Below are 27,107 nucleotides of genomic sequence, written 5' to 3' on the forward strand. Positions count from 1 at the left end.
TTATTTTGCTTGAGGAAGCAACAGATGGTTTACTTCAAAGGCATGGGGTAACTTTGTGTAAATACATTTTCTCACCATGCGTCTATCTACAGTTTGCCTTTGATACAGGTCTGGCAGATCTGGGTCAGGTCGCGCAGTGCCCAGGCAGGATTGGTGGCAGAAGCCACTGGGGCACACCTCTCTCATCACAGGGCCAGTGGCTCACTGGATGTGCAAAGCAAATGAGAAACACTGATGAGATGTACGTTCATGCTGTGCTGTCACTGAATACTGCAGGCTGCTCTTACCCATTCCCAGCTAGCTAGACCAAGCCTCAACACTCTTCCTGTTGCTACAGTGCTGGGGATGAGCTGCACCGACAGCTCTGCCTCTGAACGCAACCATTCAGGCATTCTTCACTAATGAACTGTCAAGCTGTTATTGACGGCAGCTTCATGGTTTTTCCGTCATCCTTGTTATTTCTCCAGCTAATCGAGATCTAGATTCCAGGTGAAAAAAGCTGTGGCACATTTAGCTACATTTACAGCCACCCTTTTCATGTGAAACACAGATATCTGCTTTTGGCACTGCCTCTTTGTCCAGTGGGCCAAGGGTAGCAAGGACAGGTCTAGGGGTAGCAGAGGAGCAGCCAAGGGTAGCGGCCGCTACCCCTGGCAACCCCCAAATGACGTCCCTGTACCGGAACCACCCTGCTCTAACAACAAAGCTACCACTGCACCCAAGGTTTCCTTTTGGAGATCTGGTGGATATGGTTCCGAACCGGGGCTAGTCCAATTAAAGTTTGAGGATCGTGGTGGTCATGACAGGGCTGATTTCGGCTAGAATTTCAGCAAAGAGAATTGCTGAGAACTGGGCCATTGTGTGTACATTTCTTTTCATGTCAGAGTCAGGACATAGCCTCAGGGCTCCTCTGATGTTACCTTGAAAATGAAAGCTTGATATGCACGACTATTTAAAAGATGATTGGACCCTCATCTTGACTTTCAGCTATTTATGTTGCACCAATGCCAGTGGCTCTCAAATCATGATAAAAGTGGATGGAAACAGATTGTACTTAGCATTGAGGATGAGAGCTCGCCCGATGTGGCTAGCAAGTAAATTCAGGCAAAATGGTAAATACAAGAGTTTCTTGCTGACCTTGTGGGCTTTGGGTCTCTAATTCTGGGTAATGTGACTGGGATGATTTCTTTCTGCTGTCTCAGTGGTGAAGAGCTGGAATTTTTTCATGAACGTAAAACTCTTATATTTCAAATCAATTTACTAGCATCGAGTACTCACTTGAACCACTTCAAAGTAATTTTTATCATGTGCTTCCATTTTTGGTTTTGGCACTTTGCAGGTGTAAGCCACCTAATCGCTAAAACATTGGTACTGTATATGTAAAAAAAAAAGGAGCAAGGGGAGTTCGGGAGCAGTGTATGGCATTGCCATGGCAACTTGCCGATGCCTGGGCAATGAAACGGCCTAAGCACCATCGAGGCCTTGACCCTCTCGCTCACGTCTGCCGGCCTGCTGCCGGGGAGCTGTGCAGGCTGCTAAGTAGGAGCTATATGACTGCACTGCACTGGATGGCTGTTATATTTTGATTTATATCCACCAATATTTTTGTCAGATGAACTCCTCTCCGTTTCTGTTTAAAGTCCCTGCGGAGTGATCTCTCTTTTTCGAGACGAAGCTGGAGTGAATTTGCAGCCCTGGATTAACAGGAAGAAAGATGAATTTCGCTGATGTCTACATCAGAAATATCTTGGCAAAAGAGTTGCAGTTCCTTTCACAATGCCGCAACACGGTGCACAAGCTGCTCTCTGGAACGGATTTGGTTTGGGGAATAGGGAATGCCATCGTTAAGCTGCCAGAAGACTAAGGAACGGATCGCTGATTCCCGGTCCTGGAAGTGGTACATTGGCCTGGTTCGCAAGCCTAACATTTATTGTTTCAGACCACTGGGCTTTCTGGCACAAAGGAGTGTTTATATATTTTGAAAATAATGAATACATTAGGGCCTTGGGGTGGCACGTGCAATTTCCCACCTGCATGAGCGCCTAGTAATCATTTTTGCTGTGGCCGCGCGTAGTCTTTTCCGCGCACAGGAATACGAGAGGAAAAGTGAGTTTGCCGGTGGTTGGGGCTTCAGCCGGCGGAGCACCCTGCGGCTATTTCCCGCATTATGAATGACCGGGAAGATTAGTAGGTTGGCAGCCCTCAGAGTGGCACTGATGCATTTCTGCACCGGGTAGTGTTCCAAGCAGTATAATGTTGTCAGGCCGTTGGAATGTGTAACGTGCAGCTATTAGGATTGGTAAACAATGTAGCGCATTATGACGTTTTGAGTTGTATTTTTACAGCCGTGTGTTCATTTCAGGGATATTGCATGTTGCGTTTGGGCTTTCCTGTGACTGAAGGACAACTTTCAATCGTGCTTTTTGAAGGTGTTGCGTATCTCTTGTTGTGACCCAATGTCTTCCCTGGAGAAAGTAAATAATAGCAACAGTGTTGGTTTCTGCGCCATTTTGTGAAGTGCATCCGTTAGGAGCGGCTAGCAATGCAGTGTTGTCACCTGCGTAATTTAAAGAATATTTAATGTTTACAGTCGTGTTTTAGTTTGAGGAATGTTGCACACGTGCCACTGTGTTTTTTTTCCGCCAGCGGAGGATTTATTGTGATATGATTGCAATTGGGGTCCCTTGATCTGTCTAGTTGGGGTTCGCTGGTTTTGAGGCACTAATGGGGCGAAGTTAAGAATCATGGGCGGTGGTGTATGATTTGTGCCGTCGGAGCAGCTCGTGGGCTCGCCCGCCTGGCGGTTGCCCCGTAGTCCCGATGGGTGTCTCACTCACAAGGAGCACGAGAACTGATTTTGGGGAATGGGACATGTGGAAAAGGGCGAGGCACTGGTAAGAGTGGAGGAAAGGGGGGGTCGGGCGCTTGTGCCGCCCGACCTCGCCAGGAGGCTTGCAAGGTGACCAGCAATTCCTCAACAGGGCTTCGGTCCCCACTTGCTTTAAAATTGCCTTGTCTCGTAAGGATTGTGGTATGATTGTTCACTCCCCCCCCGTATTATGGACTTTTTTTTGGCAGGCTCCATTGTACAATGTTTTATTTTGTAACCAGGTCCCCCTCAGGGCTTCGGGCAAAGAAATTCTCCCTTCGCTCGGGTTATGGCTTGTGCCGGCAGGCTAATTTTTGGAGCACGATAGTGACGGTGCTGGGTGATGCTGCTTAAATGGGGTGACCTGGGGGGACTCCTGTCCCGAGGGACGAGAAGTTTCGATTGATTTGGCGGTCACCACCCTGAATTTCCTGCACTCAACTGTTTTGTAAGACGACTTCCGAAGTATAAGGTTTGTGTGGGCGCATCGTGCAATGGGCATTATTAGGGCTGTCTCGGCACCAGCGGGGTGAAATCTTTGGAAAAGGGCGTATTAGTGAGCATGGGGCAATTGTGCGTTTAGAGGTTTCCAATTGCGTGTTTAAAGGTGTGCATTTTTAATATGGCTGCTAGTTGTATTCTCCTTCCTTCTTATTCTCTTGCACACCCGTGCCCCTTATCGCATCCTCTTTTGAAACTTTGCACCCTCTTCCTTGCACCCTGGTATCCATAAATGCAAAATGCAAATAACTTCAGTAAACGCCAAAACTATTGGCATTGCCAATGCTTGTTTCTTTAGGTATGCCCGCCTATCTACTGCCTCAGCAGATAGAGAATGCAATTGTACAGCTGGCTATGGAAAGCAGAGGCCATTCCCTTAGTGCCTTCTAGTACCTTCAATGACTACTGGTCTGAATTAATATGCGATACAGGGGCCCTGTCTAGGTAAATGGACACATTAAATCAAGCCCCCCTCCCCCTCCTCCCCCTTTCTGGCTGTTTAGATGTTCACATTATTGGTCGAGTTGGAATTTGAGATGTTGTCCTGATCAAGTTTCTGTTGTGTCATATAACAGGAAACTCAGATTAGGAGGTAGTCGTTTCTTTGAAGGAGAAACTGCCTAACGCTAAACTTTGTCCCAAATGATTACACCACCAGAAGGGATCTTGACTTATGAAAGACACATATTTTGTAATCTTATATCTCGCAATATATTGCATTGTTCTGGAAACATGGCCTCAGTAAATCCATAACCAACATGGAGCAGTTCACGTACCTCCATTTGCATGGTCCATAAAGCTATGTTTCATCTATGTTTGTAAGTAAAATAATTAATGACTTTCAGCAGTAAAGTCAAATATATTCAAATAGAAGGTTGTGCCTGGATTTACAAGACAGTGAAAACTGGGAGTCAGCACAACTGAATCTGTTTGAAGAAGCGTAATCCACCTTTCTGATTTCTGTTGCCTTTTGAATTGTAATTTAGGGGAAACGAAACAGACGAAGACATGTATTAAACCAGTCACTTGCTCTACAGTGGGTCACAGAGTGAATTGTACAGGCTCCCTAAATCATACATTGCAGGGGTCTACACCCTGTGTCTCTCTAGATGTTCCGAAGTCCGACTCCCATAATCTCTCGTCATCGACTCTTCTTCCTATGGCCTATGGGAGTTATAGCGCAATGTATCTGGAGTGTCAAAGGTTGATGAAGGCTCCCCTAAACTGATAAGGGTCGTCAATTGCTGGTTAGACAGGTATGCCTTCTTCAGTTTTCTTGGTGCGTGAAGATAAGGCCTATGTTGTAGTGTATGTCTGAGTGTGGTGACATCACCGACCATGGAATGCTGTGATGTCAGTGAGTGAGAGTGCTGTGGCTTCTTGTTTTCAGAAATGTAAGGAGGGAGAAGTGTTGTAGTGTAGGTCTGAGTGTGGTGACACCACTGACCGTGGAATGCTGTGATGTCAGTGATTGAGAGTGCTGTGGTGTCATGTTCTGAACAGGGGTTCCAACAGTCACAGTTGGAGAGAGTAAGCTGGCACAGAGGGACGTGCCAGTGTTTCTTCCTGGCAACATATACTCACCAATAAACTTACAAGTAACTTATCTGCTGATCTGGGTCTTGGTTTATGGTACCACCTTATTTCAGCCTATTCTTCCCTAAAACCACAAGTGTTATCCTTGGAAATATGCAAGGAACAAATGGGGAATACCCTTGGAAAGGGAAACGCCAAGAGACTGGCTCCAAAAATACCTGTGTCTCTAGTGGAATACCAACGGTGGAACAGGAGAAGCACGCTGTGCATGAATACGCAAGGGAGGGGAAACAGGCAAATAACAAGGCAAAGGGTTAACAACTGGATGCTAAACAGAAGAAAACCAAACTTGTTGGGATTGTGGGATGTTTTTATCCACGCATCCAAGCCCTACCTCAAAACTGTGCAGTACTGACATGGAAAACATCATGATGGCCAGAGCTTCCCAGAAAATGCACAGGGAAATGCATGAAGAATAGGCTGCCACTCATTTTTGCCGATGTTATGGGCACAGAAGGACACTGCCTAAAACCACCATTGGACTACCCACACAGTAGTCTGAAACCATTGGGAATGGCAATGCTGATTGCCAAAAGCAAACCCATAACTGTTGGGAATTCATTTTCTTAAATCCCAAAAAGGGGTGCAGTACCAGTACTCACCACTATCCAAAAGCCGGCGTTTTAAAACAACACCAGATTTTACTTTTTGTATAAAACTGAATAAATGAACCCAAAGCAAGCCAAAGAAAGACTTACTGAGAGGTGGATCCAATGTAAAGTTATATTCTGAAGTGACTTGAAGGTTTATAACAAGACTGGCTGAGCTGTGGATTTCAGCAGTTTAAGTAAATTTGGACTGAAAGACACTAAAAATCTAAATGTTTAAAAGAAATGAGTGACCTACTTTGAGTGTCACATAGGTTGCAATTGTTTAAATGTCATAGTTTTAAACTTAGAATCAGCATTCTAGCTGCATATGTAAAAAATTGTCTTGACTTAAACTGGGGAACAAAAAGTTACATTTTATCTGAAACCTGGCTTAAGGAACTGAATTCTGCCTGGCAACTACCCCCCGTCAGGAGTGAAACTTGAGTCACAGCTGTGTTCCCAGGCCTATCTGCCTTTTGCTGGCCACACTAAGGATATGCCATCTCTCTGATAATTGAATTAAGGGGAGCCCCCACAGAATACAGGAGCTCTGAACAAAGCCCTGTCCTGACTCAGGCAAATGTTTTATTGGCGGGAGTCGTAAATGGAGCTTCCTCCTGGAAGGACAGGGGAGGAGCACTGCCTGTGAGAGCAAGCTGGCTTGGCAGAACTGGAAAAACCAGAAATTCAACCTTGTGCTGGGGGGAAACCACACCCCTTTGGGGCCAGAACATAACTCTAAAAAGATGAATAACTCATAGTACGGACTTGTGAAAATTATGTAAATGACACCATAATTCTTGTGATTTTTCTGCCCACATTTTAAGACGTGTTAGGACCCGGTGGTATGTTCAGGGGGGTTTTAGCGGAAAAGAGGATATTACTCAAAATGTGTGCATGTGAAAAATCTGGCACTTCATCAACTAATGTCCATACTCCTTGCGCACATGTGTGTAAATTTGGGTTAATGTCCGAAATTGCAAAATCAGTTAAAAAGTGCAAATGTTGCCATTTCTGAATGCAAGCCCCCAGGAAGAGCAGAGTTTGAACAGGGGATACCTCCTATGATATGTGAGGGGTGCATATGATTTTAAAACAATATGTACCTCTGCAAATATGTATTTGGTTCAAATCTAGATTTGTGTGCAAGTTGACAGGAGGAGTGGACTTTCTGCAGGCTGTAAAATGACATCACTCTGACACAATTTAGCTCCCCCAATCAGGGGAGAAATGAAAGCTTGGCCAATGACAAGTGGAGAGGGGTAGGGTCTAGTGATGCTGCTCACACACACCCATTTTCAAAACACATAAAACAGACAGGCAGGACAGATAGGGACCTTCAAATCCATTTGCAGCTGGAAGCTCTGCCGGGAAAATCCATACTTTACCTCCATCAACCTCCAGAGAGCCAACATAGAGACTTCAATCTATCCACCTTCAGAGACTCAGACCAGACCAGCAGAGTAGAGCTGACCCGTCAGCAGAACCAGAGAGCTGAACCAGAGTCCAGTCTAAAACCTGACCAGATCTGTGGCGAGGCCCATTTAATTCAAGAATATAGTGTGAGTACCTAGCAAACTGTGCAGAACCAATCTCTTAGTTAAAATAATATAATTCAATCCTATTTTAATCTAAGTAGAACTGTCTCCTAACTGTCACCTGTCATTTGTAAAGCTGTCACTTGTCATTTTCTAGTTGCAAGCTGCACTTGTCTTTTTGAACTTTAAAATTTCAAATCTGAAAAACGACCTTTATTTAATCGCTCATATCTCCGTGACCGTTTGTCCTAGAGACTTGCAGTAACTTTCATTTGGAAGCTGAGATCCTAGGCTGTCCTGATAGTGATAGTCCTTGTAGTTCCTCTGTAATCGCGCCCGGCGCATTCGCAAATTTTGCCGCGATTTGACATTTTGCCGCGATTTGCAAGTTTCTCCACGTGTAAAAATCTGCTGCTGCTTGCCTTCCGTTAAAAAAAAAATTCGTTTGCAACCTGACAACCATTATAGAGCATTGCTAAAGTGAGCCTGAACTCATCCCGAGTATATTTCACTCACCCTGAACCTCCTAGAGGGAATTAAAAGCATTTCAGTATATTCCTCACTTCATTGCCAGCACATATAAAAGCATTTTGGGCCTGTGTTTCAAACTTCGGTAGTGTAAGCTTGCTGGGGTGAACTGAATCACATTTGATTGCATTACTGAGAACTGTGTGCCTTCCTTCCATTTCCTTGCATTGCATAAAGGGGGGGAGGGGATTGCCAGAGAAAAGTGATTACATTGCTTTGTTGAAATTATATCAAGTTATTTTCTGTACTGCATTTCATTCCACATTGCATCCATTTGAAACCATAAAAGTATTGTTTCTATCTTATCCATCCTATAACCACTCATCATTGATTATAAAGAAGTGTGCTAGTGCCAGACTATCCATTATTGATTACTGATCAGATTAAGTGTGATATTCAATTATTAATTTATTATAAAGCGTGATATATATATACATTGTTTAAATTCTCAAATAAACCTTTAACTTGCAAAACAGAACTACTTCTTGGCTCAGTGGGGTCAGGAGGATTCCAAGAGAGGGGTGTTATATAGGGGTAGTCATCCAGAACGCATGAACTGGACATAAAGATATATCAATAAGGGTTTCCATTCAGTATACCAGACTAGGCATTGACTTAGCTGTAGTGTTGAATTGAATCCTCTTACAAATTGGGGGCTCGTGCCGGACGTTTGGGTTAGATCTTCACTTGTGCAGATTAATACAGTGTGCCAGCTGACCAGATACACATATCCGGTCGGATCACACGCTGTGTTACGCTGTAAAGCACTCCTCAAAGGAACGCTCTAAGAAAAAGGTCTGTTTTGCAAAAATAAAATACAAACTTCTGTAAGTCAGGAAGGAACTCAAATTCCAGAATGACGACCTTGGTAGATATGAAAATGGCCAGAGAGCACTTCTTACATAAGTTATTTGTGAGAGGTGAGTGGACTCACCAGGACCGCATGGTCTGGTTGCAGGCCATCACGCAACAGGTCACGGAAACAGGGTCAGATATATGGAGAGATCAGGGTCCCTTACATGTGGCCCTGAGTGAACTATACATGGCTCCTAAAGCTAAGGATGAACAAGACAAGATGGTTAGGATAGCAGCATACCTGTACCTATATATGGGAGACATGCAGGATAAATGTACTGAAAGCCAAGATCTGGCGAATAAGCGACAGATGGCGTTAGAGAAGGTCCAATCTGACCTGGTCTCTTCTGAGCAGAGGCTGCAGGGGAGCCAGGAGTCAGAAAATGAGAGTAGACAGCACATCATTAAAATAAAGAGGGATATGGACATCCTGCAACAGGAAAAGGCTGACTAGGATACCAGATTTCTGGCCTTGCAGAAGGAGTACCAAGAAGGTTTGGACTCCCTACTGCAGAGCCAGAAAAAGCTGGAGCAACAGTTAGACTTCAATAGGGCATGTGCTGAGCAGGTAGTCACCCTGCAAAGCCACCTAGATAGGGAGAAGGCAGAGAGCAATAAACTGATTTTGAAAGACCTGGATACCCAGGCAGAATTCGACCAGGAGCGCCAGAAAGCGGGTGCCTTCCAAAGGCAAAGGGACGACCTGGCGGCACAGATGCAGGCTCTTAGTCAGGAAAGGGATACCTTAGGCCAGGAAGTCTTAAAAAGGAAAATGGAAGAAAATCACCTGGCCCTCCAGGGACTGGGTGACCTCCAAAAAGAACACCAGAACTTGTTAGAGCACACCAGGAAGGTGGAGGATGCTCTGGCAAGAAAGGAGCAGGCCAATAGGGACACAGCTCAGGAGGTAACCCTCCTGCAGCAAAGACTGGCCCAGTGCTCCAGGACCAATCAGGAAACGCGGAGAGAGAATGAGGCTCTCTGCCAGCACAATGATAGGCTCCAACAACAGGTAGCGATGCAGGAGAGACTGATAGAGTCTAGTAAGGCCTTAACTGAGGAACTGAAGGCGCAGGCTCTTGCATTGCAACAGGGAGCAGGGGCGGATAGAGATGAGGTTCGCTGGGAAAGAGAAACTCCTGAGCATAACCCCAGGAGCCCTAGTACCAGAGGCCTTTATCTCTCTCAGTCCCTGGACTCTGTCACCCCCATGTCCCCTGGCGCACATGAGCACAGGGCCACAGGGATGGCAGATTACTATCCAGCCAGAAGCATGGGGCTCATAGGCCAGTACCACCCAGGAATGGAGGGGCGGGCAGCCGGGTATGGGCACCCAAGCACGGTGCAATTTGATGGGGAACCCCAGGTGAGTAGGCCCATTAAGGGCATCCTGAAAACCTCTGCCCAGTTAGGTCAGTGGGGGGGGGTACCCATCAAATCCTGGCAGCAAGGAGGGATCTGAAGACTCCTCTGAGCGGTACAGGATACAGGAGACCAGGTCCCCACATTCTGCCAGCCATTCCCAGGCTCGCAGAATCCGGGAAAACCTGGAAGATCTGACGGGAACCTCGGGGAGCAGTGCCTCTGAGTCAGAAGATGAATGGACCAGGGTTACCCGAACCAAAAGGGCCAGTAAGGCAAAAAGGGCCTTGCTTAAGGACCCCTTAAAGCAGATTAAGGCGATCAGGAGTGTCATCACGCCTTATCATAAGAACGCCAAGTATTCTGTTTGGGAGCACTTAGTGTTGTTTGAGCAAATGATGGAGACTTTCCATTTGAAGGACAGCCAAAGCTGTATTCAATATGTAAAGTGGACCTTCTCCCCGGAATACTCCAGTTTCTTTGCGGGGCTGGAGGACCAAAATCATTCAAGATGGTCCACCTATAAGGCGGCCATCTTGAAACATTTTTCTGTTCACAGAAATCCTCAAGAGGCTCGCAAGGCAGCCTACAATTTGCAATGTGGGGAGGATCAGGCCCCACAAGAATTTGTGCAAGAACTGAAACGTGCTTTTGCGCAGACCACCAGAAGGGTGCGCACAGACAGTAGAGAATTCATAAATACATTTTTTCATGCCTTGCCCAAATACATAATGACCCAGCTCGTGAGGGATTTTCACGAGAAAAGATCTTTAGACTGGGTCATTGAACAGGCTACCCGGATCTATGAGGTGCAGAAGCCAATAGAAAATAAAAATAATGCGCCCAAAAACCCCAAAACCAACAGCACCCCTGCTGCTGCCAAGGTGGCAGAGGTAAAGGTCATCCCCGTTTTGGATTTGGAGATAGGGGGGCCTAAAAACCTACCTGCACCTAATAATGCTAGGCCCAGAAGGTCCTCGGGCCAGTCACAGACAGGGGGCCAGGGAGGCAGCCCCACAAATGGGGTCCCTCGCTCTCCTGATTATGTAAGTCCCCGTTACAAGGGAAATCGACCCATCCTGGGTTATGTGTGGACTCCTCCAGCCCAAGGGGGGGGATCCAGCCAAGCACCTAACCCAGGGAACTTCCCTCCTAACTTCCCACCGGAGGGCAGAAATTCTCCAAATCCTGGGCAGAACTTTTTCCCCAGGTATCCACCCAATTTCCAACCCCAAAATCATCCATCCTTCTTTCCCCAATTCCCTGAACCCAGACAACCTAATCCGGGAGAGGGGAGGCCAAGGGTGGAGGGGTACCCAAATCTTCCCAATCCGGGGTATTACCAGAGAAGGGATAGTTACCCTTCCCGGGATCAGCCCAGGGGAGAAAACAGGGCCCCGTATCAGCCTGAGCGGGTGTCCCAGTTAGAGCGCCAGGTTCAAAACATGGCGCGGGATCTGGGTCACATACTGAGGGCTCAGCAGAACCCTCAGATCGGCATGTCGGCGCAGAACGCACCCAACTCTGGACCTGGTGCTCCAGAACAATGACGGGGGCAGCACCCCGATAACTCACCGGTTCCCAGGGGGGAGGCACAAGGGCAAGGGGGGTGTAAAGCCTTGGAGGAAGCTTCCTTCCTCACTTGTAAACAGCCCCTGGAAACCCAGGAACCGGAAACAAAATCTCTTGCCCCTGAAAGTCTGCCTCCTAAGGAGCAGAGGGGGGTAGGAGAAACAAAAGACCCAAACAGACTCAGTTTGAGGAGGAGGTACAGATCTTCCAATTTGAGGGAGAGGGATCCTCAGAGGATCCTGGGAAAAGGATCTTCTCCTTCAGAGAGGGGGGAACTCCTCCCAAAGAAAAATGGGTCCCTAGGGATGCAAATCCAGACTGGGGAGATGTGGAGACTGAGCTACCGCCGCCCACCATCTCATCCCAGAACCAACAGCAAGAAAATCCCCTGGTTCAAACCCATCCTGGTGACTGCCTCCAAAAAGGGCGGGGCGGCCCAGAACCGGAACCAGGGGAACCCACAATGGCTCTGATCTCCAGTTGCCAAATTTTTCTTTCAGATTCCCAAGGCTCTCCACAGAATTCTGCCCAAATCTCTTCGCTAGCGATGTCCAAAACCAGAAAGTTAGCCCACCAGTTGTCCAAAAATGTGCATTATCTGTGCCCCCTTGAGGAGAAGGAGGGAAGATACTATGCCCCGGTACAAGTACAGGGGCAGGGTACAATTTTGGCACTGGTGGACACTGGATCTCAAGCTACCCTTCTATCCAGAAGGGCCTTTGACGAACTGAATGCAGGAAGGGGAGAGAATTACCAAATTCCTCTCACCTCTCTTCCTGGACAACTGCAGAACTTTGACGGGAAGGAAATTCCCGTTGAGGGGACTGCAGACTTGGACATTAAGATCGGGCGACACAAGGTGAAACACCCGGTCATAGTTGTGACTCCAGAGGGCACCCCTTGTTTACTGGGGAATGACCTCCTGAGAAGGTTGTCACCCCTAATAGATTGCGTAAACAAGGTCCTCTGGACCCAGACTAGCCGACCAATAAAATTAAAACAGAGTGTCAACCATGTTAGTTTAAACGGCACCTGCCACATGGTTGAACAAAAATCTGACCAAGTAGAATTTCACTTCCAGAATAGCCAAATTCCAGACGTGACAGTAATAGCAGTAGAACAACAGACTGGTGATGGAGGGTCCTCTCTATTTCTGAAAATCAACCTTCCTTCCAGTCTAAAGTGGTACTCCACGCTGGAAGGAAACACTCTGAGATTCTATACTAATCCACAATCAGAAACTCCCACTCCTATAGTGCAGAAAGATGTGAAATCAGCTCAGAGCCTGACTGATATTCAGCAAATTGGAGAGCAGTTGTTCATCACTGTCCAGTTAAATGATGGGAAGGACTCTGTTCTCGCTCGAGTGTGTGTGAACAACGGTAAGAGCTTCATCAGCGAAGCCATGTTCCGCCAACTCCCAAAAGATCCAGCCATTCCCACATTCAAACTGATAGACAAATGGGAAATGGACCTGGAAGCACCTAATTCCAAACATCTCCTGCCAAGCAGGTGTATGCTCAAAATCTCCATTGGCAACAAGAGCATAGTCCACAATTGTTGGGTCGTGCGAGACGTCCCTGCCGCCTTTTACTTAGGCAGTGACATTCTCAATCGCTTTGCCATTAGTTTGGACCTAATAAACTTCAAAGCTTGGTCCCGATTAGCGGATAATCCCATGGGCTTTGATGATCCAGAAAAAGCATTTAGGTCAGCTCAATTGCTACCTTATGCAGTTGAAATTCAGATCAAAGAGGAAGTCACCATCCCAGAAAGGACCCGACAATTCTCCCTGGAACTGAAAGTTAAAAGAGGACAATATTTGCAAAACCCTGATGCGTATATACATCTAAATGCTTCTGTCCAACTGCAAGGGTTAGGGGTAAACCCAACTCCATTAGTCAACATAGAACATGACACCATTCCAATAGAGGTGGATAACAGCGACTTAAAGAGTATTACTCTAGCCGCAGGCACCATTATTGGAATGGCGGTTGATGACCGACATTTTTCCATAGATTTAGGTAATGAACTGTTAGGGCCAATCCCCAAGGACTGCTTTGACAGTGACAGTGATGACAATACAACACCAGACAGGATTTTTACCCGGCATGGGGGGAACTTCCTGGTGTACTCTTCTTGCCCTTATGGTAAGGAAGATGTGACTTGTGACTTCAGAGGGGATGAGGTGATTTTCCAGGTCCATGAGGGCTGCCTTTCCCACCTGAAGCCTCCGGTCCAAATCAGCACTCTGACCAGGGACTTCTCCACCCAGCTGGAGGAGGCTGCGGAGATAGCCAAACCAGAAGTCTTTCCAGGCTTCAGGCAGATGGTGGAAGAGAGAGTCAATCTAGCTGATGCCTGTGTGACTCTGGAACAAAAGCAAAAGTTGAAACAAGTTTTCTTGGATTTCCAAGATCTCTTTGCGGTAGACTCATATGACTGTGGTCGCACTGACATCCACACAACAACAATCCCCACGGACCCTGGCATGACTCCAGTGTTTGTGAAGCAATATCGTTTGCCTCTCGCATCCATGGAGTCCCTTACTGAAATAATTAAGAACCTTGAGTCCAGGGGAATAATCCGTCCCATCCACAGCACCTTCAATAATCCGGTGCTGGGAATATTAAAGCCAAACGGCCAGTGGAGACTCTGCGCTGACCTTAGGGAGCTCAACAAACGGGTCCATACTTCCCGATGGCCTCTGCCCTACATTGACCAAGGGCTGGCCCAGATCCAGGGGTCACAGGTATTCACTGCAATAGACCTGACCAATGGATACTGGACCCTGCCGGTCAGTAGGGAGGACCAATACAAACTGGCTTTTACCTTCGGGGGCCAGCATTACACATGGACCCGGACTCCCTTCGGATACCTTAACTCCGGTAATGAGTTCAATATTTTCCTACATAAGGCCATGCCCGACCTGGGTGCGAGGGGTAACCTGGCTTATGTAGATGATGTCCTCATCAAAAGTTCATCTGTGGAGGAACACATAGCGGAGATCCGTTATGTTCTGACCCAGTTGAGGGCCGCCGGAGCAAAACTTTCCTTTCAGAAAGCACAGTGGTGTAGAACCCGTGTTAATTTCTTGGGGCATGAGATTACTGCTCAGGGCCTCTGTCCCCAGGAAAAGAAAGTGGAAGCACTTCAGAAACTGAAAGGCCCCACAACTCTGCGGGAACTAAGGAGCCTCCTTGGACTGACTAATTACAGCAGAAAGTTCATTGAGGGCTACGCAGAGATCACCAGACCCCTGATTCATCTCCTGAAGGGGGGGGTCAAGTGGGAATGGGGTCCAGAACAAGCCGAGGCAGTAAAACAACTCAAGAGAAGCCTCTCACAAGCGCCCTGCCTAGCTTACCCTGTCAGAAACAAGGAGTTCTTCCTGGAGACGGGGTTCTCTAATACGTGCTTGACGGCGGTATTATACCAAAAGCATGACAAGGTCAATAAAGTAATCTCCTATGCGAGCAAAACTTTATCCTCTGTGGAGAAAAAATTCAACGATTGTGAGAAGGCACTCCTGGCAACGGTGTGGGCATTGAAGAATTACCGCCCGTTTATCCATGGAGAACACATCATAGTGGAGACTCCACACCAGCCTCTGCAGTATCTCCAAAGTGACAGAATCCGGGCCGGAAATGTGAGTAATTCCCGAATTACTTCCTGGATTCTGTCAATGCAAGGCTTTCCTGTGGAGGTCAGATATGGCCAAAACAAGAAGAGTCCCCTCGCGCAAGGTCTGGCTGACTTGCATGATTGTGCCAGAGAAAACTGTCTCGAGGACGAAAGTCTAAAAATCAAGGACAACACGGAGGCATACCTTAATTCCCACACAAAGTCTTTGAAGAAGACAAGTGTGAGGGAATGCCCACTGTGTATGTGGATGGATGCTCTTACCATGTTGACAACGACGGGGAGAAAGAACTGGTGGCCGGCGTAGGGAATGCATGGGTGAATGAGTCCCCAGAACCCTCCGCTGGATACAAAATTGGTCCCCGAAGTAGTCAGGTGGCAGAATTGATGGCTGTGCATCAGGCCATCCTCACTGCTGTCCAGCATCAACTCCACGAACTGGTCATAATCACAGATTCGGATTATGTACGGAACGGGTTCGTGGAGCACCTGGTTAATTGGAAAACCAGAGGCATGTTATGTGCTAACAACAAACCCTTGAAACATGGGAAGTTGATCCAAAACATTGATGATCTGGTCACCTCGAATGAGATGACCATCTATTGGAAAAAGATCAAGGGTCATTCCAAAGTAGAGGGACCAGACAAAACTGGAAATGACTTAGCTGATCAGCTGGCCAAAACCGGGGCCATCCAAGGGGATCTAATTGAGATTGAGTCCCTGTTGGGGGAAATCCAGGTCACTGCTATCACTAGGTCCCAGACAAATGCTCACAACGACCTTTCAATTGCACAATGGAGTAAGGAGACCCCTGATGCTGATTTGATTACAGCTCAGAAGGGGGATCCAATAATTGGTAAGTTTTACCAACACCTTGAGGACCCTGAGAACTTTCCCCTGACGGATACCGATTACATTGGGAAAGAGGACCTAAGAGTGTTGATGAAATGTCCAAAAATGTTCCGAATCCAAGACGGTTTGCTGGTAAGGAAATCCAAAGCTGGCCACGATCAGTGGGTGGTTCCTACCTCCTTCCGAAGCCTGATGTTAAGTCACGCCCATGATGCGGCCACCGCCGGTCATAGGGGGTTTCACACAACATTGGAAATCTTAAGAGAGGTTGCATACTGGCCACACATGGGGCAGGACCTCGACCAATACTTGAAGGGGTGTCTTGTGTGTGCACAATTTCAGCCATCATCCCTCACGCACCATGCGCCTCTCCAAAAGAGGGGGATGACACTGCCATGGTCAGATTTACAAATCGACTTTGTAGGCCCTGTGATTCGCTCTGCTAGGGGGAATAAGTACATGTTGACTGTGACATGCTTGTTTACCAAGTGGGTGGAATGTCTCCCAGCCCCAAACCGCAAGGCAGAAACGGCAGCTGCCTTGATGATTAACCACATCTTTTCCCGTTTTGGTCTACCTCAAAGGATTGAGTCAGACAGAGGTAGCCACTTCACCAGTGAAGTGATGACAAAGATGTGGGAGATACTGGGGGTCAAAAGGAAGTTGCACATTGCTTACCGGCCAGCTTCTTCTGGGGCAGTAGAGAGATATAACCGAACCATTGTGAGCATATTAAAGAAGTTTGTGGCAGATTCTGGGCCAAGTTGGGATATCCGATTACCTCTGGTCCTAATGGCCATCAGATCTACCCCTTCATCTGCAACCAAAATGTCACCATTTGAGTTGATGACTGGACGCAAGATGGTGCTTCCTCAGCATTTGCTCTACAGGACCCAAGAGCAGACACTGATAAATGCCTCCAGAACTCATGAGTATGTGGAGAATTTAAGGAAACACCTTCAACATGCTTTTGCTTACGCTCAGCAGAATCTAGAAAGATCGGCTGATAGCATGAAGACCCATTATGACCTGAAAACTTCCAGGAAGGAATATCAGGTGGGGGACCGGGTCTATCTATACAACTTCCAAAGAAACCAGGCAAAACAGCGGAAATTCTTGCCTACATGGAAGGGACCCTTTGAGATCATCGACAAGATCTCCCCTGTGGCCTACAAGATCCGCATCCCCAAAGGCGGTTTGGCAGAGGGGGAAGACAAGTGGGTCCACATAAACCAGTTGAAATGTTGCCATCCCAGGCACACTCTGCAACAACTGGAGGAATCCTCTGGAATCCTAGCGGGTACCGTCTCAGACTAATTCAGTTCCAACCATAAAACATACCACATCTAGTCTCTAAAATATTGTGATTTGCATGAAACTGTCTCTTAGTTATAGTGTTTTTTTTTTTTTCAAAATAAGAATGTAATGTTTCGTTATGATGAAATGCAGATGCTGCCCCACTATCTCAACAGTGGTGGAAAAATGTCTATGAATAGGTATTGCCGCTCTTCCTTTGTCGTCCTAGGAGAAAGAAAACCTGGAGACGGGACAAGGAGGACGATCCGGAGACCGGGAGCAGAGACGCGACGGGCCCCGTGTACCGCCCAATATTCCCATCAGGACCAGCGAGGAGAACCGATCGATCAATACCGGATGGAGGAAAAGATGCTGGACTGTGCCATCTATTGGAAGAAGATGAGGAAACATCCCAGGTCTTGCGAGTCCCATCAGGAAACAGAATGGCCATCGCAAGAGGGGGGCTTGTGGGATGTTTTTATCCACGCATCCAAGCCCTACCTCAAAACTGTGCAGTACTGACATGGAAAACATCATGATGGCCAGAGCTTCCCAGAAAATGCACAGGGAAATGCATGAAGAATAGGCTGCCACTCATTTTTGCCGATGTTATGGGCACAGAAGGACACTGCCTAAAACCACCATTGGACTACCCACACAGTAGTCTGAAACCATTGGGAATGGCAATGCTGATTGCCAAAAGCAAACCCATAACTGTTGGGAATTCATTTTCTTAAATCCCAAAAAGGGGTGCAGTACCAGTACTCACCACTATCCAAAAGCCGGCGTTTTAAAACAACACCAGATTTTACTTTTTGTATAAAACTGAATAAATGAACCCAAAGCAAGCCAAAGAAAGACTTACTGAGAGGTGGATCCAATGTAAAGTTATATTCTGAAGTGACTTGAAGGTTTATAACAAGACTGGCTGAGCTGTGGATTTCAGCAGTTTAAGTAAATTTGGACTGAAAGACACTAAAAATCTAAATGTTTAAAAGAAATGAGTGACCTACTTTGAGTGTCACATAGGTTGCAATTGTTTAAATGTCATAGTTTTAAACTTAGAATCAGCATTCTAGCTGCATATGTAAAAAATTGTCTTGACTTAAACTGGGGAACAAAAAGTGACATTTTATCTGAAACCTGGCTTAAGGAACTGAATTCTGCCTGGCAACTACCCCCCATCAGGAGTGAAACTTGAGTCACAGCTGTGTTCCCAGGCCTATCTGCCTTTTGCTGGCCACAATAAGGATATGCCATCTCTCTGATAATTGAATTAAGGGGAGCCCCCACAGAATACAGGAGCTCTGATCAAAGCCCTGTCCTGACTCAGGCAAATGTTTTATTGGCGGGAGTCGTAAATGGAGCTTCCTCCTGGAAGGACAGGGGAGGAGCACTGCCTGTGAGAGCAAGCTGGCTTGGCAGAACTGGAAAAACCAGAAATTCAACCTTGTGCTGGGGGGAAACCACACCCCTTTGGGGCCAGAACATAACTCTAAAAAGATGAATAACTCATAGTACGGACTTGTGAAAATTATGTAAATGACACCATAATTCTTGTGATTTTTCTGCCCACATTTTAAGACGTGTTAGGACCCAGTGGTATGTTCAGGGGGGTTTTAGCGGAAAAGAGGATATTACTCAAAATGTGTGCATGTGAAAAATCTGACACTTCATCAACTAATGTCCATACTCCTTGCGCACATGTGTGTAAATTTGGGTTAATGTCCGAAATTGCAAAATCAGTTAAAAAGTGCAAATGTTGCCATTTCTGAATGCAAGCCCCCAGGAAGAGCAGAGTTTGAACAGGGGATACCTCCTGTGATATGTGAGGGGTGCATATGATTTTAAAACAATATGTACCTCTGCAAATATGTATTTGGTTCAAATCTAGATTTGTGTGCAAGTTGACAGGAGGAGTGGACTTTCTGCAGGCTGTAAAATGACATCACTCTGACACAATTTAGCTCCCCCAATCAGGGGAGAAATGAAAGCTTGGCCAATGACAAGTGGAGAGGGGTAGGGTCTAGTGATGCTGCTCACACACACCCATTTTCAAAACACATAAAAGCAGACAGGCAGGACAGATAGGGACCTTCAAATCCATTTGCAGCTGGAAGCTCTGCCGGGAAAATCCATACTTTACCTCTATCAACCTCCAGAGAGCCAACATAGAGACTTCAATCTATCCACCTTCAGAGACCCAGACCAGACCAGCAGAGTAGAGCTGACCCGTCAGCAGAACCAGAGAGCTGAACCAGAGTCCAGTCTAAAACCTGACCAGATCCGTGGCGAGGCCCATTTAATTCAAGAATATAGTGTGAGTACCTAGCAAACTGTGCAGAACCAATCTCTTAGTTAAAATAATATAATTCAATCCTATTTTAATCTAAGTAGAACTGTCTCCTAACTGTCACCTGTCATTTGTAAAGCTGTCACTTGTCATTTTCTAGTTGCAAGCTGCACTTGTCTTTTTGAACTTTAAAATTTCAAATTCATTTGGAAGCTGAGATCCTAGGCTGTCCTAGGACCCCAAAACGATAGTGATAGTCCTTGTAGTTCCTCTGTAATCGCGCCCGGCGCATTCGCAAATTTTGCCGCGATTTGACATTTTGCCGCGATTTGCAAGTTTCTCCACGTGTAAAAATCTGCTGCTGCTTGCCTTCCGTTAAAAAAAAAATTCGTTTGCAACCTGACAACCATTATAGAGCATTGCTAAAGTGAGCCTGAACTCATCCCGAGTATATTTCACTCACCCTGAACCTCCTAGAGGGAATTAAAAGCATTTCAGTATATTCCTCACCTCATTGCCAGCACATATAAAAGCATTTTGGGCCTGTGTTTCAAACTTCGGTAGTGTAAGCTTGCTGGGGTGAACTGAATAACATTTGATTGCATTACTGAGAACTGTGTGCCTCCCTTCCATTTCCTTGCATTGCATAAAGGGGGGGAGGGGATTGCCAGAGAAAAGTGATTACATTGCTTTGTTGAAATTATATCAAGTTATTTTCTGTACTGCATTTCATTCCACATTGCATCCATTTGAAACCATAAAAGTATTGTTGCTATCTTATCCATCCTATAACCACTCATCATTGATTATAAAGAAGTGTGCTAGTGCCAGACTATCCATTATTGATTACTGATCAGATTAAGTGTGATATTCAATTATTAATTTATTATAAAGCGTGATATATATATACATTGTTTAAATTCTCAAATAAACCTTTAACTTGCAAAACAGAACTACTTCTTGGCTCAGTGGGGTCAGGAGGATTCCAAGAGAGGGGTGTTATATAGGGGTAGTCATCCAGAATGCATGAACTGGACATAAAGATATATCAATAAGGGTTTCCATTCAGTATCCCAGACTAGGCATTGACTTAGCTGTAGTGTTGAATTGAATCCTCTTACAGGATGTAAAATGCTTCAATTTGTCATCTTTTTATATCCCGAGTGGAGTGATCTAGCAAAATGTAATGGGGGAAAATTCTTTGTTTGTGAAGAGAACGGCCATGTTGGACTGGTTTGGAGAGTTGTTTTTTTTTATAATGAGTGCTTTCAAGGTGCATGGCCCTCCTGCACATGGAAGTAGTGTTCTCTGATTAAGTCGGAACATCCTGTCAGAACTCTGCTGTAATTCTGATATTACTGAGCTAACAATGACCACAGCGTGAGCCCTCATGGAACGACGTGGTTGGTGATTTACTGAGTGCATGGCCCTGAAACAATCAAAGGAACAAACTATAAAATAAAGCTGAATGACAGATTTCATAGTTTCCACACAATATGAATGAACCGCTAGTTGACTTCTCTGTGTCTCCGAAATATGATTCCCTCAGTCCCATGCTATCAGTGAAGGGCCAGAATGCCAGCTTCTGATGTTGAGCTACCTGTAGCATTCATAACCTGCTTGCAATGCTGTATTGCTCCTTGACCATTATTAGTCTGACTGTGCAAGGTGGCCTCTGCACCTTCTCCACACATCTGTATAGTTCCTGCGCAGAGCCCCAATGCTGCCAGAAACTGGATTGTTCTGATCCCCATGGATTGCTTCAATATCTGCAGAATGTTCCAGAATTTGCAGAGCAAGCCTCAACGTAGCGCAGACCGTGGAAATGAATGAAGCAATGGGAGATGTCATCACAGATGTTCCCTGCGCCCAGGCGTGCATGGGAAAGGTATCCCCCCACATTCATTGCATGCTATGGGGAAAGTCAAAGGAACCCGTGTTTCTGCTGGCATTCCATGCATTTCACTGCATGCCCCAAAAAAGGAAGAAAAGCCTGGTGGAACCGAGTTTTCATTTTGAGTGGGACAAAATTGCTCCCTGAGGTCCTAGTGTCCACCTGTAGCTGGCAGGACTTTGGGGAGCCATTCCTGCACAAGATCCAGGCTATAATGAAGGATGTGCTAGGAGTGCCAGTAGCAGGTAACATAACAATAGTTTACGCTTGCTCCAAGAACAGTGTCTGCAATGAAAAGAAAAATGCTACAGCACTCCACCCTATAGCTTTTCCAGATGTTTTGGACTAATGGTCGTGGTAGTCCAAAATATCTGGAGAGCCAAATATTGCAGATCCCTGTTATAATATAAACCCCACCTCTAAATTGGCGTTTAGCATGACATGTGCAGAGACATCACAAAGTAACCACAACGCAGAAACCTCAAACTACCCATACAAAACTAGAAACAAAGTTTGACCCGTTTGCTCAGATAACACGTAACACTGGACTAACAAAATCCATCACATCAGGGTCACATTTAAAAGTTGTGTCTTTTCTCAAAGTATTCAAAGTCCTACAAATATGACCCTTGTCAAAATCCCTCATTTTATGGAATCATTTACCAGAAGGTCCATAATACCACTAAGTTGTTGGTGGCTCCATAAAACCCCAGGACAAGACATCCTACCAATATAGCTTTTCTTTGAATTCTCTCTGGCCCATCATTTACTTGCGCTGTGCATCAAGCTGCCCCAAGCATTTCCAAGTTCGAGACTAAGGGCGTCATTCCAAGGTTGGAGGTAGCCATGGTGCTATTTGCACCATGGCTACCCCCTTACCGCATACCGGGTCCGGGTGCCCAGAATAGGGAATTACCAGGCCATTCCAACCTTGGAGGACCCGGTATTTCCCCATTCAGGGAACCCATCCCCATTCCCATTCGAGCCCCCATAGGGCTCAATCGGAATGGGGAGCATGCTGGTCCTTTAGCGGCTCCCAGTAAGTGCGCCTGGTAAAACCAGCCACCCTTAACGGGACCCGCTAAAGGACCTCATAATGCGGAGGTTAGGGGTTAACGGTACCGGCACCATTACCGGCGGTGTTAACCCCTTACCTCCAACATCGTAATGACCCCCAAAGTCATTTGTTCCACATTAAATGCTTACAAATAAAGGCCCAATTTAGTTCGACTCCTCTCCACCTGCGCATGCTCATCAAATCCGACCGACTAACAGGAACCTTCTGATTTCCTTTCCAGGCTGGGCTGCAAACCCCAAGATCAGTGGAAGAGGTTTGACGCATGCGTCAGGGCTCCGTTATCACATCAAGCATTGAATCAGGACTTAACCATGAACTAATCCCAATGGATGCACAGAGCGCAACTCACAGTGCTGCACAACTGTTAAAAGATGCCAGGCCAAATACAGCGCTCCGCTGCTCTCGAGCTAGGGCCGCGCTTCAAACAATCAAATAAAAAATAAAGTAAAAATCAGGACCAAGCAACCACAGTCATCTTTTAACATTTTATGTGACTACAGTGGCGAACCCGTAGGGTGATTTGCTGTTTTTTCACATCCCTGATGCGTGTGAATCTCTATGTACAAAGGGTCCAAAAATCTGGCAATATATTTTTCTTTGTATTCAAATATTTGGTTCCATTAATGATTGCCTTATGTGAACAGTGTTCAATGTCTGGAACGAATTGCCCATCTGCTGCTGGAGAAGATATGTAGACCTATCATTGTGGAAAGCCAGTGGCTGCTCGGATGCAATTTAAGATTCTTTGTGCCGTCCATCGGGCTGTGCACAATGCCGGTCCTCAATACCTATAAGGGAAATTAGAGCGGTACTGCCCAGCTAGACAACTGATCCCAAAATTTCAAGATCCCCAAATACAAAAGCGATTGGGTGGCTGTTCTTTCTCAGTCCTGGACCCTAGCTTATGGAATGCTCTTCCACTATCCTTAAGAACTATTGAAGAGTATCCCTCTTTTAGAAGAGCATTGAAAACCAATCTGTTCTAACTCAACTTTATTTTCTACAGGTTAGGAGTTTGAAGTATTAGTCGCAGGGCTGCCGTCTTTTAGCACCAAGATGCCTGTGGGCCTTAGTTTTGCGCTTTATAAATGTTCAAATAAATAAATAAATAGATGCGCAAGCGCACATGGTCACACGCTTTGCCAGTGCATCTGATGGATTTACAAGCTATTAAGTCACATATTTCAGTGCATCCCACTGAAACTAGCAAATTCCAAGTTTTTCTTGCCTTGTTAATATTTTTTGCTCTTATCAAGGGAGTAAGTGGATTTTACTATGGCGAATATAAATTGATATATATGTAAGCGTGTCATCTATGGGGTCTGCACCATTCTTAAAGGTGGCATTTAAAGAAGTAATAGGCCAGGTCAAATATTAGCATGAGCTAAGTAAAACAAGCGAAAAAGTCTTGGAAAACACATAGAACCGTGTGAAGAACCACAGTCTACGCGCCATCAAATGGTGCAACACTAACATGATGCCATCTTTTGTTTTGTTTGGAAATATAGTTTTTCCATAATCATTCTACCACCCCCAGCATCACTCATCTACTTGGACGCCATCTTACATGTTGGAATTGCAAATTAATCCTGTGACAACGCAACTGTATGTGACTGCATTTCTGCAGGAAACCGTGGCCTCCAAGGTAGACACGTGCAGAATTCTGAAAGAAAAGGAGAGGACCCGTCTGAAGAGTTTTCATGTCTTCATTGTGCAGGCTTGTGCTGCACTGGTCTTTCTTGTACAGCATTTTCCATGGAACCCATTCCCACCCTGCCCTGCCGCTGGTCTACTCTGATCTTCCTCAAAGGGTAGTCCCTGCTTCACGCCTGTCCTGCACTGCCACACTTACTTCTATCGCCTGAGTCACACTGCGCGGCTCTGCTTCCACCTCTTCCTTGGTGTCTCCCCTTTCTACACCCCCTCCCCACCCACACCCCACAGGTTTCCCGAACCAGACACTCCGGTCCACCTGCCCCACCTGTGCCATGTAGTGAAGACCCACGATGCAAAGGCGTCATGGTAAAGACCCGTGCTGCAGAGACGGTGCGGGTAAGAAACATCACCTCTGAGGGTTTTTGTTTTTGTCTTGATCTGGATCGAAATCCCTCATTGAAGGTTGTAATTGTAAATGTAATTGTTTATTTGTAAAGCGCTTATACACAAGTGAAGTGCTTCAAAGCGCTTCAAGGCGGGAAGGTAACAAGGGAGTACAGGAGTCATTCTTAGGCCTTGAAGTTTATGAATGATCAGTAGGACATATTTGAATGGCGTCTGCATCTTTTCTAGTTTACAAACTACATTTTATTTTGTCTATAAGAGGGGGAAATAGTATGCAGCGACAACAACAATAGAAAAGAAAGAGAATAAGTGACCTTTTGGCTACATACCAATCTGGTTTCGGTTGGGAGAGTAGAAGGCATTGACCACTGCAGCGCCGATTATCCACCTAGAAAAGAAATCGTAAAAAGGCACGTGTTTAGGTTTTGGTTCAAGTATGTGTCTAAAAGCGCAAATTGAGATTAATGTGCATTGCAGCCACATCAAACCCTGTCCTCCATCGGTGGAAGCTGCCTGCTTCCAGACCTGGCCGCCTCATGGCGCGCGCGTCAGCCTCACCTACTAAATTGAACAAGATCCCATTCCCTCTTGGAAGTGCTTCCTGGATCCGCTCGGCGTTTCTTACGTCAGAACCAGCTATTTTGTGTGGTCTTGTATTCAATTTACGTGTTCCAATTCCCTTGCTTTCTGCAGTTATTCCGCTGAGGTTTCTTTTTACTAGTTTCTGTCACTCTGATATAACACTTGAACGTAGGCAGGGTTTATGAACTAAAAGCTTTTAAGGAGGGTGGCCAGAATAATGCGCCAAGAGACGAGGGATGCTAGATTTACGTGTGCCTCGATTCCCTTAACCTCTCTTCTTCCTGCTCATTTCACCCTTCTTTTCACTATACAACACAATGATTTTCATCTCTCTCTCTCTCTCTCTCTCTCTCTCTCAATGTATGTATCTTTCTATCTCTCGTTCATCTCCCCATCCATAATCTGCACATCTACAAGCCAGCCTATCTATCTATCTATCTATCTATCTATCTATCTATCTATCTATCTATCTATCTATCTATCTATCTATCTATCTATCTCTCTTCTGCCTTCTCGATACCCTCAGCCTCACACAGCACACAAATGACCCAACACATGACAAAGGTAACATCCTCGACCCTATCATCACAGTGCTGCCTTCCATCAACTACAGGTCTCTCTCGCATGACTGGTCTAACTACCTGGCCATGCCTTTCAACATCTGCACACCATCCCAGTCAAGCACTCCCAGCGGAAACCTATCAGCCAAACCTTCAGGTCCTTCAAGAAATTCCTGGTGGAAGCTCTCGCACAAGACCTCACCAACTTCCACCTCAGATGGACTAAACACCCCCAACCGACCTGCGGATCTCTACTGGAATCACTCAAAACCACCCTCTCAGCCTCCATCGACCGACATGCGCCTTTGAAACAATGCACCTGCAAACTGAAACTGTCAGCACCCTGTTACATGAAAGAACTCAACCTCAGCAAAAGTGTAATCAGAAAACAAGTGAAAACCTGGCACAGCTCCAGGACCACATCTGACATGGCGCGCCTCAAGGAACTCCAAGCAAACTGCCAACAACTAATCAACACAGCCAAGGCCTCCTACAATGAGAACACCATAGAAGAAGTTGACAACAAAAGCAGAACTTTCTTCAAAGTGGTCAAGCACTGCGTCAACCCGCTACCCAACCCTTCCATATCACACTTCATCGCAAAACCCACCACCATGAACACCTTCTTCATCAACAAAATCAGCAGGATTTTCCAGCACATAGACACAAGCTCTGCATCCACAGACCCACCTCACATCACTTCTCGTGAGATCTCCACACCCTGGACAACATTCAAGACACTCTCTGCAGAATGCCTGGTAGAAACCCTGGCCAACCTCAAAGCCGCACCATTACAGACAACATCCTCCCAGCATCCATCTTCAAGACCCTCGTCGCAGAAGCTCTCCTTCCCTACCTGGAGATAATCAACATCTTCCTAACTCAAAGCACCTTCCCATCGACCCCAAAGACAGGAAAAATCCTCTGTCTATTAAAGAAATCCACTCTGAATCCTAACAACCTAGGTAACTATCTCCCCATCACCCATAGGTCAGATCATCGTGAAAGTGGTAACCACGCAACGGCAGCAACACATTGACACCAACAATCTCCTCCAAACCTACCAATTCAGGTACAGACTCAGATGCAGCACAGAGACATCAACCATACAGGTGGTCGACTATGCCCTCAACATCCTTGACGATGGACCCCTGTCTCCTGGTTCTACTCAACCTCTCTACTCAACTTCTTTTGACACAGTAGACTACCAGGTGCTCACAGACACTCTACATTGGCGCATGTGGATCAGCAACCTCCTCCTACGCTGGTTCAAGTCCTACCTCACCAACCGCAAGCAGTTTGTTCAGATGGACTCCTCTAGATCACCAATGCTGCCCATCACCTGTGGAGTCCCGCATGGTTCCATCCTCTCCTCAGTGATATTCCGTCTAATCATGGAGCCGCTTGGAGCCCCCCTAGCCACACACAATGTCCACAT

The 27,107-nt window shown here is 46.1% G+C and overlaps 1 protein-coding gene across 3 annotated transcripts in view; it reads right to left on the reverse strand.

The window, feature by feature from the left end:
• MMEL1 (membrane metalloendopeptidase like 1) overlaps window positions 1–27,107 on the reverse strand; it is a 1,408,056-nt gene that overhangs the window by 89,303 nt on the left and 1,291,646 nt on the right. For all 3 annotated transcript variants that reach the window (XM_069610215.1, XM_069610216.1, XM_069610217.1), the window contains exon 17: window positions 24,857–24,915. In XM_069610215.1, the coding sequence (XP_069466316.1) occupies window positions 24,857–24,915 (59 nt within the window). The remainder of the gene's footprint in view (window positions 1–24,856; window positions 24,916–27,107) is intronic.

Source organism: Ambystoma mexicanum, chromosome 8, assembly GCF_040938575.1.
Source record: "Ambystoma mexicanum isolate Mex_15411 chromosome 8, UKY_AmexF1_1, whole genome shotgun sequence".
Taxonomy (NCBI): domain Eukaryota; kingdom Metazoa; phylum Chordata; class Amphibia; order Caudata; family Ambystomatidae; genus Ambystoma; species Ambystoma mexicanum.